General features: G+C 38.1%; 2 protein-coding genes across 2 annotated transcripts in view; both read right to left on the bottom strand.

The window, feature by feature from the left end:
• The window catches only part of arhgef2a (Rho guanine nucleotide exchange factor (GEF) 2a), a 54,330-nt gene extending 44,599 nt beyond the window's left edge, over positions 1 to 9,731 (bottom strand). Inside the window, exon 1 of the mRNA XM_084422960.1 lies at positions 9,494 to 9,731. The gene's annotated coding sequence lies outside the window, so the exon portion shown is untranslated. The remainder of the gene's footprint in view (positions 1 to 9,493) is intronic.
• Positions 9,732 to 10,455: 724 nt separating this feature from the next.
• Positions 10,456 to 14,039, bottom strand: part of LOC311299860 (death-associated protein kinase 2) — a 27,424-nt gene continuing 23,840 nt past the window's right edge. The window contains exon 12 of the mRNA XM_084423740.1: positions 10,456 to 13,217. Coding sequence (XP_084279866.1) covers positions 13,137 to 13,217 — 81 coding nt within the window. The 3' untranslated portion in view covers positions 10,456 to 13,136. The remainder of the gene's footprint in view (positions 13,218 to 14,039) is intronic.

Raw genomic sequence — 14,039 nt, 5'->3', positions numbered from 1 at the left:
CCTTTTCTTTATTCCCATTCTATTAGGAATGCATTGTGAAGCACACACATGCCTATATAAAACCATTTCCTCTAGTATAATGGCTTCTGTCATTTTAGTGTTCCAGTTTGCAACACACATTAAAAGTGAGTAATGTTCTGCAAATAATTTGTGCACGACAAAGACACGGTCTGCCAACAGGCCGAGATAAGGCAGTTATTACCTCTGTTCCACACCTTTGTATGCAAGCACGTACAATGAGAGAAAGTAAGTTGACAGCAGAAAGAGAACGTAGAGGTCGAGATTGTTGCAATGGCAGGTCATGATTTTGTTTCCTAGCAACAAAACTGTTATGTCACTGTGTGTAAAGCATATCAAACATGCATCGTTGTTCTTAAACAGTACATTTCTACTAACACAATTTAAAAAAGGCATAGTTCTCCCAAATATTAAAATCATGTCAATTACTCACAGTATTTTTTTAAATCGTGGAAAACAAAATACGTTTTTTAAAGAACATACTTTAGCATTCTAAAGTATTTACGTGAGGAATATGGCAATGTTAATGTATTTGGTCTTGGTGGAATAGATCTGCTGCAGAGCAAGTACAGAGACTTGCTTCTGCCAATACATTCACAGACATGCTGCTGCTGCACATATAGCACATATAACATACATGAAATAACCCTGTAGCACATCTATACAGGTGGAGCGGGGGAAGGTGGTGGGTACTGATTTTGTTTAGGGTTAGTTGCATGTAATTATGCATAATGTACTGTTAATAATGCATTAAGTACATGCAACATATGTAGCAAGGACACAGTAAATCTTCTCCTCCATTTGGCCAATGAATTCAAACTCAAAAACCAAACCAATTTGATTCATAAATGAATCATTCATTTTTGGATCAACTGATTCATTGAATAGATCTGCAAATATTAGTAGAAAATCTGAAGTTTATCTAGGCCTAAAAGGTTTTTCCCCTCCAGAATTTGAGTCACAAATATATGCAAGGATAAAAACAATAATTACATTGGTCATAGGTATATAAAAAAAAAAAAATGAATGCAAAAAATGTTTGTTTGTTTTTGGCTGATGATTTGGCTGCAAAATTTTCACCTTTGGCAGGTGTGGCAAAAAGTTAATTTTGGACTTAAAATGCAGTGTACATCTGCTTGACTCAGATGTCATAACATTTAAAATTCCACAAGATCATCACAAGATTACTGATAATACCATAATCACATTATGTCACCATGAAGGCAGCCAGCACTTTTTTTCCTCCACACACACACACACACACACACGCACACACACACACACACACACACACACACACACACACACACACACACACACACACACACACACAAGAACAGCAACTGTCTTTTCTACACCCTCTTACCCCTCCTTCTCAGTCTTTCAGTCCTCCACCACTCCTGGGCCTCTTTTCCACTCCTCTCGCTTATACATTTACTCGTTCTTGCATGCTTTTGCCTCTTTGTCCTCCTCTCTCTATATTATCCACCCTAACTTAGTCTAGAACCAAAAAATGGATAGATCAAATTACAGCCCATTTCAGTGCTTAACAGAGGCGTGGAATTGGACGGTGGATTTTTATTGAACACATCTGATGTCTTTAAAGGTGAGGTGTGTGATTTCTGCAGCTCTAACACTGCAATGGAATGGAAAGAAAATGAAAGTTTTCAATCGGGTTTCCCCAAATATTCTGTCCATCTCCCAATGGTCAAAGAAACAAATAGTCTGCCTCAAGTACGCCACTGGTTAAACCAACATTCTGTGCTAGTTGGGATGCTAAAAGAATACATTTATGTTTGGGATGGAATATTAGCTTATCATGCTGAGTATTAAAAATGTAGGTCCCACTTTATATTAAGTGGCTTTAATTACTATGTACTAACATTGAAATTAATAATTTGATAAAATGGACTTCTTGTGTGTTTTTACATTGTACTTATATTTTAAAAATACCTGCATGTAATTACAGCTGTAATTCATTTATGCAATTACATAAAACCTACTCATAACACCACACCTGTCCCTAACCTTACCAGTATCACACCTCAATAGCAGCAAAAGTGTTTTACAATACAGCATGAACACAATAAGTACATAGTACTTATTTTTCTATGTAAGTACATAGGTACTTAAAGTCAATTGGTATAAAAATAGATTAATATGATTTTTATTGTTTGTGTGTGTGTGTGTGTGTGTGTGTGTGGGGGGGGGGGGTGTTGGTTATATTATACAATTCAAAAGTTTTCAAAAGACACTAACGCTTTTATTCAGCAAGGATGCATTCAATTGATTTAATGTTACAGAAGATTTTGGTTTAACAAAAAATGCTATTGTTTTTCAGGATCATGAAAAATAATTGACCACAATTTCAACAAAAATATTAAGCAGCACAACTGTTTTCAACAATGATAATAAGAATACATTTTTCTTGAGAACTAAAGCAGCATATTAGATATATTTAGGCATGTAGAAAATGGTCAAGATGATTTGCTGAAATTCCAACCGAGCATCAGAATGGGGAAGAAAGGTGATTTAAGTGACTTTTGAAAGTGGTTGTTGGTTGTTTCAGAAACTGCTGATCAACTGGGATTTTCACACACAATCTCTAGGGTTTACAGAGGATGGTTGAAAAAGACAAAATATCCAGTGAGCGGCAGTTCTGTGGGCGAAAATGCCTTGTTGATGCCAGAGGTCAAAGGACAATGGACAGGCTGCTTCCAGCTGATAAAAAGGCACTTGTTACAACAGATGTATGAAGAAGTGCATCTCTGAACGCACAATTAGGGCTGTCACTTTTATGAAAAAAATCCTGTTCGATTTTTGAGACATAAGTGTTCATTGAATCGATTGTAAAATCGATTTTCAATGTCTAAAGACATTTCCATTTTCAGTGCCAAATATAGGCAAATCCACGGACAACTAAAAGGCATTAGGACGAATGTAAATAGGGTGCTTGTTGAGACGCGCACAAGTCAGCAATATTTCTGATGATTTATTGGCGTGAGGTTTCGTGCACAATGACAAACAGGAGTGCAACATTCTCGGAAAACAATAAGCAGAGTGGACTGCCATAACATCAATGAAAAACATTACTGCAGGCTTCAACATGACTGTGTTTACGATTAGAAATGTCAAACAAATTTCACTTACGTAGGCGACTGTAGCCCGTAGCCCGAATCTGTAGCTGTATGCATGAGACTGTCTGAATACCGGCAGAATTCACATTTTTGTTGTAAAAAGAGACACATTATGCAGAAGTAGGCTATAATTTGCTGTTTGTCAGAGCCTGCAGTTGCTGTGTGACGCACGTTCGCTGCAGGCGTATCGTAAAAACGTTGCCTGGTCTGATGAGTCTCGATTTCTGCTGCGACATTCCCAGATGGTAGGGTCAGAATTGGGCTTAAACAACATGAAAGCATGGATTCATCCTGCCTTGTATCAACGGATCAGGCTGCTGGTGGTGGTGTAATTGCGTGGATATTGTCTTGGCACACTTTGGGCCCCTTAGTACCAATTGATCATTGTTTAAACGCCACACACTACCTGAGTATTGATCATGTTATGGCCACAGTGTACCCATCTACCGATGGCTACATCCAGCAGGATAAAGCGCCATCACAAAGCCACTTTAAACCATTTTAAATTGATTTCTTGAACATGACAATGAGTTCACTATACTCAAATGGCCTCCACAGTCACCAGATCTCAGTCCAATAGAGGATCTTTGGGACGTGGAAGAACAGGAAATTCGCATTATGGATGTGCAGCTGAAAAATCTGCAGCAACTGCCTGATGCTATCATGTCGATAAGGACCAAAATCTCTGAGGAATCTCAGCACCTTATTGAATCTGCCACGAAGAGTTAAGGCAGTTCTAGAGGCAAAATGGGGTCCACTAGCAAGACTCAGTACAAGCAAAGCGTACCTTTGTAAGTATATATATAACATTAAATATTACAACTGTAGTATTGTTGTCAAGTGACCCTAAGTTCAAAAGTAAAAAGCCATGCCAAGTAAAACCTGCATTTAGTTCAACTGCTTCACAAAGTTTGCATTGTTCATTACTTTCTATGAATCACACGACATTTTGTTTTGATGGCTCAAAGGCAACAGCTTTCTGTCCAAGCTTTCTTTTAAATATCCTTCGATTTTCTTACAGCCCATGTTTTTATATTCCCCTCCCTTCTTTCAGAATCCACTGATGTCATGTTAACACTGGGTCCCTCTCCCAAAGAGCAAACATGCAGAACAATGAGAGAAAGGATGTGTACAGAACAGTGAGTCAGGGTTAACTACAGGTCGCAAGCTGCATGCGAATGTGTGTACACACGCATTTGAGAGTCGATTCGGAGGTGATTGAAGGTGCATCACTGGCACACTGCGCTCAGTTCATGACTCACCTGAAAGTTGTCACCATTAGCAACTGAATTAGCATATTTTTTATCACTTTTGACATTTAAACAGAGCCTCTTGAATTGTACTGCAGAAATACAAGCGGATGACTTCCGATTACAACCGAATCAAATTGATGGAATTCATGAAACTGGCTGCGGTCGCCTGGTGAACAGAAACTTTTTGACAGTCCGCAGGACTAATTTTATGAATTAGGACATCAAAAAAGTCAATCCACCAACCCCTTACATTTTAAAATGACAGGTCACTAAAATTACAAACAATTGCATTACTCACTTTCATTATGTATGACTTTCTTCGGTGGAACGCAAAAGGAGATGTTTTTAAAAATGTTCATGCTGCTTTTCAAATTCATTTTAATAATGAAAATGTATGGCGAAATGGTTTAGAAGTACGTACAGTATCACCTGATTGGTTCATTTAATTTTTCTTGAAAACTAAGTGGTCATTTAGGCCTACTCACCCTGGTGTTGTTCTAATGCCATAGGCCTATGCCCTTTTACTTTCTCTAAAGTACCGCTCGTGCTCTGCATCAAGCTTTTTAAAAAAAGACACACATGTTTCACAGAATGGTCCCATGCAACATGTCGTATATTCCAAGTGTTCTAAGGGGTATACAACAGGATTTAAGAAAATAAATAAATGTATGCATTGTTTAACGAAAATCCTGACCTTGGCCATTGGTCTTTTGTACACAACTGCACGTTCATGAGACTGTATTAGTGCCGCAGTTCACTGCGAGTCGCACAGAAAAAGCACACAAGTGAGAAATAAAGATGAATAAAAATGCAACATGAAATGCAACACATATAGACCTTATGCGCCAGAGAAACAAGTGCGCAGACATCTTTAGAATATTGTCTTTGAAATTCTGTTTTTGCGGTAGCCCTGTATATTTCTATGACATCGCCGTACAGGAATACACTCACTTAAAGGATTATTAGGAACACCTGTTCAATTTCTCATTAATGCAATTATCTAATCAACCAATCACATGGCAGTTGCTTCAATGCATTTAGGGGTTTGGTCCTGGTCAAGACAATCTCCTGAACTCCAAACTGAATGTCAGAATGGGAAAGAAAGGTGATTTAAGCAATTTTGAGCGTGGCATGGTTGTTGGTGCCAGACGGGCCGGTCTGAGTATTTCACAATCTGCTCAGTTACTGGGATTTTCACGCACAACCATTTCTAGGGTTTACAAAGAATGGTGTGAAAAGGGAAAAACATCCAGTATGCGGCAGTCCTGTGGGCGAAAATGCCTTGTTGATGCTAGAGGTCAGAGGAGAATGGGCCTACTGATTCAAGCTGATAGAAGAGCAACTTTGACTGAAATAACCACTTGTTACAATCGAGGTATGTAGCAAAGCATTTGTGAAGCCACAACACACACAACCTTGAGGCGGATGGGCTACAACAGCAGAAGAACCCACCGGGTACCACTCATCTCCACTACAAATAGGAAAAAGAGGCTACAATTTGCACAAGCTCACCAAAATTGGACAGTTGAAGACTGGAAAAATGTTGCCTGGTCTGATGAGTCTCGATTTCTGTTGAGACATTCAGATGGTAGAGTCAGAATTTGGCGTAAACAGAATGAGAACATGGATCCATCATGCCTTGTTACCACTGTGCAGGCTGGTGGTGGTGGTGGTGTAATGGTGTGGGGGATGTTTTCTTGGCACACTTTAGGCCCCTTAGTGCCAATTGGGCATCGTTTAAATGCCACAGCCTACCTGAGCATTGTTTCTGACCATGTCCATCCCTTTATGACCACCATGTACCCATCCTCTGATGGCTACTTCCAGCAGGATAATGCACCATGTCACAAAGCTCGAATCATTTCAAATTGGTTTCTTGAACATGACAATGAGTTCACTGTACTAAAATGGCCCCCACAGTCACCAGATCTCAACCCAATAGAGCATCTTTGGGATGTGGTGGAACGGGAGCTTCGTGCCCTGGATGTGCATCCCACAAATCTCCATCAACTGCAAGATGCTATCCTATCAATATGGGCCAACATTTCTAAAGAATGCTTTCAGCACCTTGTTGAATCAATGCCACGTAGAATTAAGGGAGTTCTGAAGGCGAAAGGGTCAAACACACAGTATTAGTATGGTGTTCCTAATAATCCTAAATATGTGCTGCCCGCTTTCCTCTCAATAACAAATTAAAAACACAACAAAATGAAAGTGGTGAGAAAAAAAGCAGTTAAAGCATCTGATCATGCCAGTGTCAGTGTCACTTTCATTTTAGACAACTTCAATTTCTACTAAAGTAGCTATGTTTTTACTCGCGTCTAACCTCAACGGACCAAACAGAAGAAATGAACCAGAGATTTCCAGGTCAAAGGTAGAGCCTCATCATAGACTCATATACCTGAACATTGCGTAATAACCACGTACTAATAGAGTGGTGCAGGTATGACATCACTTTGTAGGCCAGAACGCAGAAGCAAGTTAGCATTTTAGCACTTCTTGTTCCATCATTCCATCGTTTTGAATAGGGTTTTAGTTAAATGGCTGAAATAAGGTCTGTGGAAATCACAGGCTTAGGACACTTGCACTTTTTATTCTACGACATTAAATACATCAGTATTAACACACTCATGATTTTTTGAAGCTAAGTGTCTTGAAAAAGGCAGTTGCTAACAAGTGGCTAAATGGGACTACAGAGGCTGATTAAACAGGTAACTCAATCGGCTTTTACAGCATTGTTATGTTTATAGCCTAATTGTGCTCACAAACTATTCTAACTCAAATGTACTGGGAAAATGTTTTTAGATAAAGACTGAAAGAGTTGTCGGAAGCTTAGTCATGGTGACGTTGAATTCATGGGACCGTGGTGTAGTTCATTTATAGTCTACCTTTAGCTTTTTACTTCTGGCGACTGCATTTAGGCTTCAGAATTCATAAAAGTTGTGTCCACTTGTGATAATTATCTTGATGGACAAAACATGTAAGTATCATAAGCTTATGTTGATCACAGAGCTTGTTTTTAGCGATAATCCAAAAGCCTATGGGAAAATCCTGTTGGGTTTTTGTCGAGAGAACCAGTGTGATGCTAACTTCCGCTTGTGAAGTCATACCTGCACCACTCTATGGTAGTTGGAAGGCGTTTACCAGCCGGAGCAAACTTTTTCTGAACTTTTCCTAACTCCCGAAAAGAGCTCCAAATCAACTTAATTTGGGGTGTTTCTGTTCTAAATGGCATTTTACTTTTTCACATTTACTTCTATCTCTCTGAAGATGTCCACCCCCCTCGCCACCTTGTGTGCTGTCAGTCACCAAGTGACTATAAACATGCCCTCCACCCCCATCCCTTTGTCACCCCTCACTCTATTTATCTCCTCTTCCTTTTCTTATTCGTTGCAAAGAAGGCCACGTGTAGTCTCGGAGGGGGTTCTGAGTAACACAGAACTCAGAATAGCTCTTACTAATGACTAGATCTCTATTTGCCGAGGATAAGGGGTTTCCTGTTATGGCAGACTTTGAACAATTCAAGATCAACCGACGAACAGCACTTTAAGTTCTAGTAAATAAATATACAGTGTCATATTCAAATAATCTCAAATAAAGGCATTAGTTCAAGAAACTTTAAAAGGTCAAAAGATCAAAAGCACTGACACTTATCAAAGGAAATGACCTCACCTCAAAAAGTTTATTATCAGAAATCAATGCATTCGCAATCAGATTAACTGTTCTGGAGAATCAATGGTAATCAATGAGAATCAGCTCAGGCGCCAGTTGCGTAAATATAGCCATTATGTCAAGACAGTGTCTTAAGATCTACTAGTATGAGCCACTAGAAGTTAGTCAAGGGGCAGTCAGTCTTACTTTTCGGTATCAAATTAGCCCAAACTAAATTTATGACTAACTTGTAAGACTAGTCTTAGCAAAGTTAGCAAAATGAAGTGGAACTGCAGTGACTTCCAAGAAAGCATTCCAGTCGTATTTGCAGCATGCAAGAATGAGAGATTCCATGATTAAGATACGCTGACTTCTACGGTACTCCTCCACGTAATGACGGCGTTAACAGCAACTGTGAAAATAACACACTTGAGACTCAGGCCACACACATTCATTGGGTTCGCTGACCTCTGTTCAACGTTTCCCCTTTTTCTTATTGCCTTAAATGTCGTTTCATTGCCATTTACGGATCTGTCTCCTTTAAAGTTTCAATTCTTTACTTTTTTTTAAAAACAGCAAAAGAAATAATAAGAACACATAAATATAATAATGAATAAATGTAAATTAATGAAATTACATCTCAAATGACATTCAAATAAAATGTATGAGCATTCATTTAAGAGCTTGCCTATGCATTCTTTGATTCCATCTAGAAAGTGACCCATGAATGTCTCTTTTATAAATGCCACACTTTCATCTGCCGCTGTCCCATCTCCAAAGCAAAAAGATCCTGATCCTGCTTAGCTCATCTTTTCTGTGTCAATTTCACCCTTAACCTCTCTGTCTTCCCAGTTCAATCCTCTTTGCTCATTCTCTCTCCCTCTCTCTCCATGAAGTCATGTTTTTAAACAGAACTCCATAGGCAAGAAAAGCAGCAGTTCCTCACAAAGGTCTCAGGTAGCACAGGGCCCCTGGAGATTACAGATATAGGGTCAGACACAAAGAGCTTTCTTTCGCACACTCAATTACACATTCTCAACACCCAAATAGAATTTCCTTCTCCTAATCCTTTCTTCACTCTTAACGGCTGTCGTTGTTTACAGAAAGAACAGACCGGGTTACGCGCACACATGCACACGCACAATTAAGTATAAGCAAAGTATGGGATTATTAAACATTTCAGTTCTCTGAACTGATATATAAAAAGAACCTATATAATGCAGGAAATGTACATAACGTTACGTGTCCGCGTATTGATATTTGGTCGATGAAGAAGTAACAATGGCACTTAAAATATTTAACCGGTGTTCTCCTGTTTTTCTTTTCTTTTCCTTTCTTTTTTCTCTTTTCATTGTGATTGTTTTAACTGTACCAGACAGTCAATGAGTGGTCCCACTTAATAAAAACTTTTTGTAGTAACTTTTAATGACTTACCTGTCCGCTGTGATGTTCTGTTTATATTATATCCTAACGTCTTTTTCAATTTCACCCAGACAGACGCTTCTCAATGTTTACTTCCTCTTCAAAAACCTTTAAAATCCTCTTGGCGTGTTAATTTCATATAAGCACCGTAGACCAAATGGTTTTCAATCATGACATTCCCGGACAAACTCCGGTAAAATACATCATCATCTACATCCCCTCGTTCGCCGGGAATTCCAGTGCTGAGTGTGTGTGCTCGCTCCCGCGGCCTCTGACCAGCGCAGTCGCCACGCCCACATCACTGACGACATCACAGGTCCAGGTGTGCTGCAGTTGGACTGTATTTATGGCCATATAATTTAGAAAACACATTCCAAATGTGTGTGTGTTTGTTTGAGAGATTGAAGTGAAATTAGTCAGACGTGTGCAGACGTGATCATGGGATTAATAAAGACTATTTATAATAATTTGGCCAGTAATTGAGCACAGATTATGTCAGGGTACTTCCTATTGACCAACTAGTTTTCATGACTTTTCCAGTCATGTGTTATTCGCTGGATAAGGATTTTTAAGATTGTACTTACTATGAAAACTTTCTTGATTTTTAGAGATGAGCAGCATAACTAGAAAATGTCCATGACTTTTTATTATAGATTTTTTTAAAACATTTTTGTTAATTTGTTTACTGAGCAGATTCTTATAGCAGTTTTAATATATATTCCCATTCATTTATTATTATTAATATTGTTAGTTTCTTAATTTTAGTGAAAATAAAAATTTGTATTCACTTTACAATTATATATTCACTATAGATTCATTTCTATTACATCTTAATTATAGGTGCATTATTTATTTTTGTTAATGTTTTGTCAATTTATTAATAGATTTGAAATTCCTCGATATTTCCTGGCTTCCCATGATGGTGGAAACCCTGATATGTGCATGTGCTGAAACAAAACTGATCAGACATTAAATTAAAGGACAAACTGCTTTTAATTTACGCAAAGCAGAATCAAAACAAACCAGGACACACATTTAAACTAACAAATTGTATAGGAAAAAACGCATGCACCAAATTACTCAATGACATTTTCTATATAGCTAAGACAATAGTATCAAATTATATAAAAAACCTAAACACACACCAAATCATTATACATTTGCAAACACACAAGCAAATGAGACACACAAATACTGCATAAGAAAATCTGACACATAGAGAAAATCACACTCACTAATCTGACATGCTCCATTAAAAAACATAAATAAACATAATAAAAAACAAAAACAGTGGTCTGTTGACATATTTGATTCATTAAACTGTGTTGTTACACATTAAAGGAATTACAACCCTCAGGCAAATGTTACATAACAGAAGACACAGTAACATTCTTGCAAGTCAGGTATAGTTTACAAAATATATCATGACAGTAATATATAATATTGATTTGTGCGATATTCACATTACAAGTTCTATAGGCAAGAGTGTAAGAGGGCAAAATGTTGTAGCTATGTTTGGATAATGGAAGACTTCTTAAACTGAACAGTTATTTTTAAACCTACAAGGAAGACCAGTTTCCTTTAATATATATATAAAATGTAAAAATTAAATTGATATAGTTTCTTGAGACTCACGGTAAAGGCAACAATTAGTGTCTAGAATAATTCAAGCAGCGTTTAATAAAGCTCAACACTGCATGGCGCCATTCAAGTACATTTAAAGTGGCTCTTCACATGAAATCTCTGTTGAACACACTTGTTGTAAAATTGTTAACTGCTTTACACGTCAAACACAATTTATAACAGCTGTATATATCTGTTCATGCCATAAATGAATATTTGCTCAGAGATGACTGTACTGAAGATAGCCTAGTATATATTAAACTCGCGCAATATTTCAACTACAATTCAGCCATGTGGAGAAAAAAGGCAGCTTGCTGAATTCTCATCAATATAGGGAATACGGTTTGGTCTCTGGTAGTCTAATTCAGGACAGTAGAACATGTATTGGTCTAGAATAGATCGTGTTTTTGAGAAGATATGTAAGTTAAGGCACTCAGCCCAAAAAGTCCTCTCTTATAATTTGGTTTGCTTGTTTTTCTTTGAGTACAGTAAACTATGAACCCGTTTACACCTGGTTTTAAGATACGTCTCGGTTGATTCAATCACATGTGGTCAGTAGCCCTACTAAATAGGGTGCAAATGATCGGTTCACTCACTCAAACCACATTCAGAGGTAGTCAGAAACACATGTGACCATGTTGCATTTGTAGTGTAAACGTTATAAGGATCGTCTACCCGCCTGTCTACCATCCATTGTGCTCAAACAAGGGTTTAAAATTCAAAAGAACGGAAAAACTGCATACTTATGCACAAGAAAGTAACTTATATGCCTGATATCAATATTAGTTAGTTGATATGAATTCTAGTTAGCTTAAAGTCCAAGTAATCATCGTCATTTTTGTGCTTTTTAAAAAAAAAATTGTGCTTTATCAGAATGCAGTAACACACTGACATAGTAAGTGATGTACATAGTCATGAGTCCTTTCTTTTGAACTCCTAGTAAGTTGCTAAATGAATGTTAATACCAGGTATAAACGGGGCTTTGACTTTGCTATTGTTTTCAAGCAAATCTGATGTTGAATATTTATGTTGAAATGCAATGTTATATAATATATATATATACACTGCACACACACACACACACACACACACACACACACACACACACACACACACTACCGTTCAAAAGTTTGGGACCGGTAAGACTCTTATGCTCACCAAGACTGTAAAAACACAAAATATAATTAGGAAATATTATTACAGTTTAATAATACTTTTCTATTTTAAAACATTTTGTATAATAAATGTAATTTATTCCTATGATGAATTTTCAGCATCATTACTCCAGTCTTCAGTGTCACATGATCCTTCGGAAATAATTCTTATATGTTGATTTGATGCTCAAGAAACATTTCTTATGATCAATGTTGAAAACCGTTGTGCTTCTTAAAAGTTTTGAGGAAACCTTGACACATTTTTTTTTAGGATTCTTTGATGAACATAAAGTTCAAAAGAACAGCATTTATTTGAAATAGATTTTTTGAAACAATATATAACTCTTTACTCTCACTTTTTGATAAATTTACTGCATCTTTGCTGAATAAAACTATTAATAAAAAAAAGACCCCAAAACCTTTGAACAGTAGGATATATAGCTTAACAACATAAATGGTACCTATAGTAACTTTGCAATACCACTGAAATAAACCTGAAAAAAAAAAAAAAAAAAAAAAAAATTTGTTGTAGGAACCTCCTTCAAGACACCTCACCCTCCTGTCAACAGCACTTCAGGTAAAAGAATCACACTCAGTCTGTCAGAGGTAGAACTCTATGAACATGCTTGCATATTAGTATAGAAAACCACAATGGCCCCATCCTTCTTTCAGATGACGTCAACCACTGTAACAGGATATATAGCTGGTGGTTGGGCAATCGCATGCACTGAGGTTCAAGGCCTTTGGATGAAAGAAGAGAAGAGATTGTGGCCTCTGTTTCCCCCTCTTGGCACTACAAAGTACTGCACGTTGAATGAGCGCTGCCGCCCCGATACAGGGAGATGCTTGTGGTTTATGACTCCCTCTACCAGCGAGATTTATGAATTGCTACTAAGACGTCTGCGTAAGAGAGAGGCAGGTTTTGTGCCTGAATCCTCCTGATCGCTCTCGCAGTCTCTCTGATTGGAAAACACCAGGAAAATGAAGCATTGAATTATTTACAAGAATTAAGCACATCTGCCCTGTATTTCTCATTAAAATCTTTGCAAAAGATAATTGGCATTTAAAGGTGCAGGATGTAAGAATGACATAGGAAAACACGAAACTGCAGTCCAAATTCAAAATATTAGAAACCGTTGTTTCCCCCGTCAGCGATATTTTTTTTTCCCAGGATGGTAGGGGAAGACTCATGAATATTCATTAGGGAAGTCATCCCTGATTGGTCTGATGACCTACCCCTAACCCCACCCCTAAACCTCAACCGTCACTGGGGGTCTGATGACCTACCCCTAACCCCGCCCCTAAACCAACCCGTCACTGGGGTTAAGACCAATCAGTGATGACTTCCCTAATGAATATTCATGAGTCTTCCCCTACCATCCTGGGAAAAAAAATATCGCCCCCCGCCACCTCCTCCTCAGACTCGACGCTCACGCGGGTTGCCAGTTTGAGGAAACGCAACAGGAGCGAGGGCAATTGACGACGAAAACCGAGGAGACTGCAAGTTAATGAGTCGATTTATCCGCGTTTTAATATGCTCTCGTTCATATAGATTTTTAGATGGATACCGAGGCTTTTTAGGTTGTGTGGAATCTGCAATCTCTGACCAGTTTGTTTGCTCGTTTCCAAGGCTGCGATACGCTGTGTTTCCTGCCAACTGGCATCCCCGGGTGTCGAAATACTATTGGGTGAACCGGCAGTCGGCGAGATCACACAGACCAAAACAAAACCCGACTGACAACACGGAACGTGTAAAATAATAAGTAAACTAACTGGCTGTA

This window comes from Rutilus rutilus (genome assembly GCF_951802725.1).
Source record: "Rutilus rutilus genome assembly, chromosome: 11".
Classification (NCBI taxonomy): domain Eukaryota; kingdom Metazoa; phylum Chordata; class Actinopteri; order Cypriniformes; family Leuciscidae; genus Rutilus; species Rutilus rutilus.
Note: the sequence above shows the minus strand (reverse complement) of the source record. Positions and strands in the feature narration are given on the sequence as shown.